This window comes from Asparagus officinalis, chromosome 5 (genome assembly GCF_001876935.1).
Source record: "Asparagus officinalis chromosome 5, Aspof.V1, whole genome shotgun sequence".
NCBI lineage: Eukaryota > Viridiplantae > Streptophyta > Magnoliopsida > Asparagales > Asparagaceae > Asparagus > Asparagus officinalis.
Window position 1 is genome coordinate 37,580,005 of NC_033798.1, and position 2,458 is coordinate 37,582,462.

Consider the following 2,458-nt stretch of genomic DNA (forward strand, 5'->3'; position numbering starts at 1 on the left):
CTGAACTTCGCTTTTTCTAGTCCCCCCCACCCCCCGTGCTCCCCCCATGTGTGGTGAACTTTGGCTGTCTCACATAACTCCCCTGAGCTTTGAAGTTTTCTCAACAGAAGCCCCTTACGCGGTTGGCCAGTAATGGGGAAATGGCAAAAATAGCCTTTGGGGAAGGGTTATTTTTTATAAACTGAGAGCATTTTCATCCTTTTCTGTCAAGTGATGCTTGGCACATGAGCCATCAAAGTTAACAGTGTTATTTCATTTGGGGGAGCAGAGTTATGTTCAACCCCCACGCCACCCCCACTCACCCTGACCCCAAGTACGGGGGGTTATGTGAAATTAACCCGTTGTAAAATTTAACCTATTCTCGCTGGGGATAATCAGCCCCTTCAGTATCTATAATTAGAGTAACTCCGTGTATACATATACATAGAAGTAAACTATATTCTAAACAAACTAAGACATGATTTTGCAGGATACTCTGAAATCTCCACCACCTGAAAACAGAACAATGAGGAAAGCAAATGTTTATGGGATTGGAGGAACGACAATCTTCTACATCTTTCTTGGATTGGTGGGATATGCTGCCTTTGGGAGTGATGCCCCAGGAAACATTCTTACTGGATTTTATGAACCATTTTGGCTTATTGACATTGCTAATATTGCTGTACTCATACATCTCATTGGAGCATATCAGGTATATTACTCCATAATATATATAAACATATGTATTTTGATAAGCCTGTATGCACATTTATATTAGTAATCAGTACAGAAATTGGATTCAGTATATAAGGTGACAAAATGAATGAATTATTGAGGGAGGTAGATTAAATTAGGAAGAATTCCAAAAGATGGCAATAGGAAATCGATTGAACATAGATTGGTAGCTATTTTCCTACAATGACTAAATCTTGAAGCATTAAACTTTTAGTTTTCGTTCTTTAATATTACCCTTGGGACCGGTACCTTTTGCTGTTGACGATGAAAATGGTAACAATAGAATCAGCCTGATGTATAAATTGGTATATGATTTATAACGGTAGACCCAAATAATGATCATGTTTATACCCTAACAGTGTTTTTTTTTTCCATAAAATGATATGCACGAGTATATCATTGACCATTTACCTACGAACTTTGACATCAAACCCGAACTAGATCAATATGGAGTAGATGATTCACTATAGTAAATATCATGATGAGTTTGTGGCTCAAATTGGGGTAGATGCTAGAGTTAAGTTTTGATCTCACATCTAAAATAGAATGAAAGCTTGAGTAATATGCGAGGCAGGATTTAGAACCTAATCAACTTTCCATTTGAACACAAAGTGGTCATGATCTTGTTTTCGTGCTGTTAACCGTTGTGACAGTATTAAGTGTCAATCAACAAATGCATCCAGGGACGAGATTATTTCACGTCAATCTCTAAATTGTTCGTGCTTTCGTATTTGCAAAGGCATCTCCCCCAGTATCACATATACTTATAGTTTGATATATGTAGTTCAATTAGTTTCTATGTTATTGTTATACTTTCTTAATGCTTAATCGATCATAAAATTCAATTTACTATGATTTTCTGACTTGATTCAGGTATTTTCACAACCACTTTTTGCCTTCTATGAACATTGGCTAGCAACAAAATGGCCGAATTCAGGCTTCTTCAACAAAGTCTACACATTTAAAGCATGTTTTCCCAAATCAAGGTCCTTCAAGTTCACATTATGCAAGCTTCTTGTACGAACAACCTTCGTGATTCTCACAACAGTAGTTTCCCTGATGCTTCCCTTCTTCAATGCAATTGTGGGTTTGCTCGGTGCCCTTGGATTTTGGCCACTGACAGTATACTATCCTATAACGATGTACCTTGCCCAAGCTAAGATCAGGAGAGGCAATAGCAAGTGGGTGGCTTTACAGCTCATGAGCTGCATCTGTCTGCTTGTGTCTCTAGTTTCCGTTGTTGGATCAATTGCAGATATCGCTCAGCATCTCGGGAACACGAGACTCTTCAAGATGGAGTTATAAAAGGAAGGCTAGTAGACAAGCGTATTGAAACCATCCGAGTTTCATATATATGCAGCTTAACCATGTGATAAGGCTGTATTTCTGATTTATGATTCTGGGTTGATAAATTCTGCTTGGTTGCTTTTGTGTAGTTAAACTATCCGGTGAATACTGTTCCGTGACAGCTTGTTCGACAAGGATCATCTCCTCGATTGTCAGAGCGAAACAAGAGGGTTTGGGAACTAGTGCACTAATAATATAGATGTTTTTGCTCCCTTCTGAACCAACTCAGCTATGAATAGTAAATGCATTCTATCGAATTTAGTTGTACGGTGAAGATCAGGTACTTATTTGCAGAAAAACTGAATGCCGTTACGTAGAGACCTAACGTGGGTGAAACAGAGATAAGAACCGTATGTTTGACTTGAGGACAGGTTTGTGCTCATGATTCGGGAAAAAA

General features: G+C 38.5%; 1 protein-coding gene across 1 annotated transcript in view; it reads left to right on the forward strand.

Moving 5' to 3' along the window:
* Nucleotides 1–2,201, forward strand: part of LOC109841722 (amino acid permease 4-like) — an 11,871-nt gene extending 9,670 nt beyond the window's left edge. Inside the window, exons 6-7 of the mRNA XM_020410667.1 lie at nucleotides 470–691; nucleotides 1,588–2,201. Coding sequence (XP_020266256.1) covers nucleotides 470–691; nucleotides 1,588–2,019 — 654 coding nt within the window. The 3' untranslated portion in view covers nucleotides 2,020–2,201. The remainder of the gene's footprint in view (nucleotides 1–469; nucleotides 692–1,587) is intronic.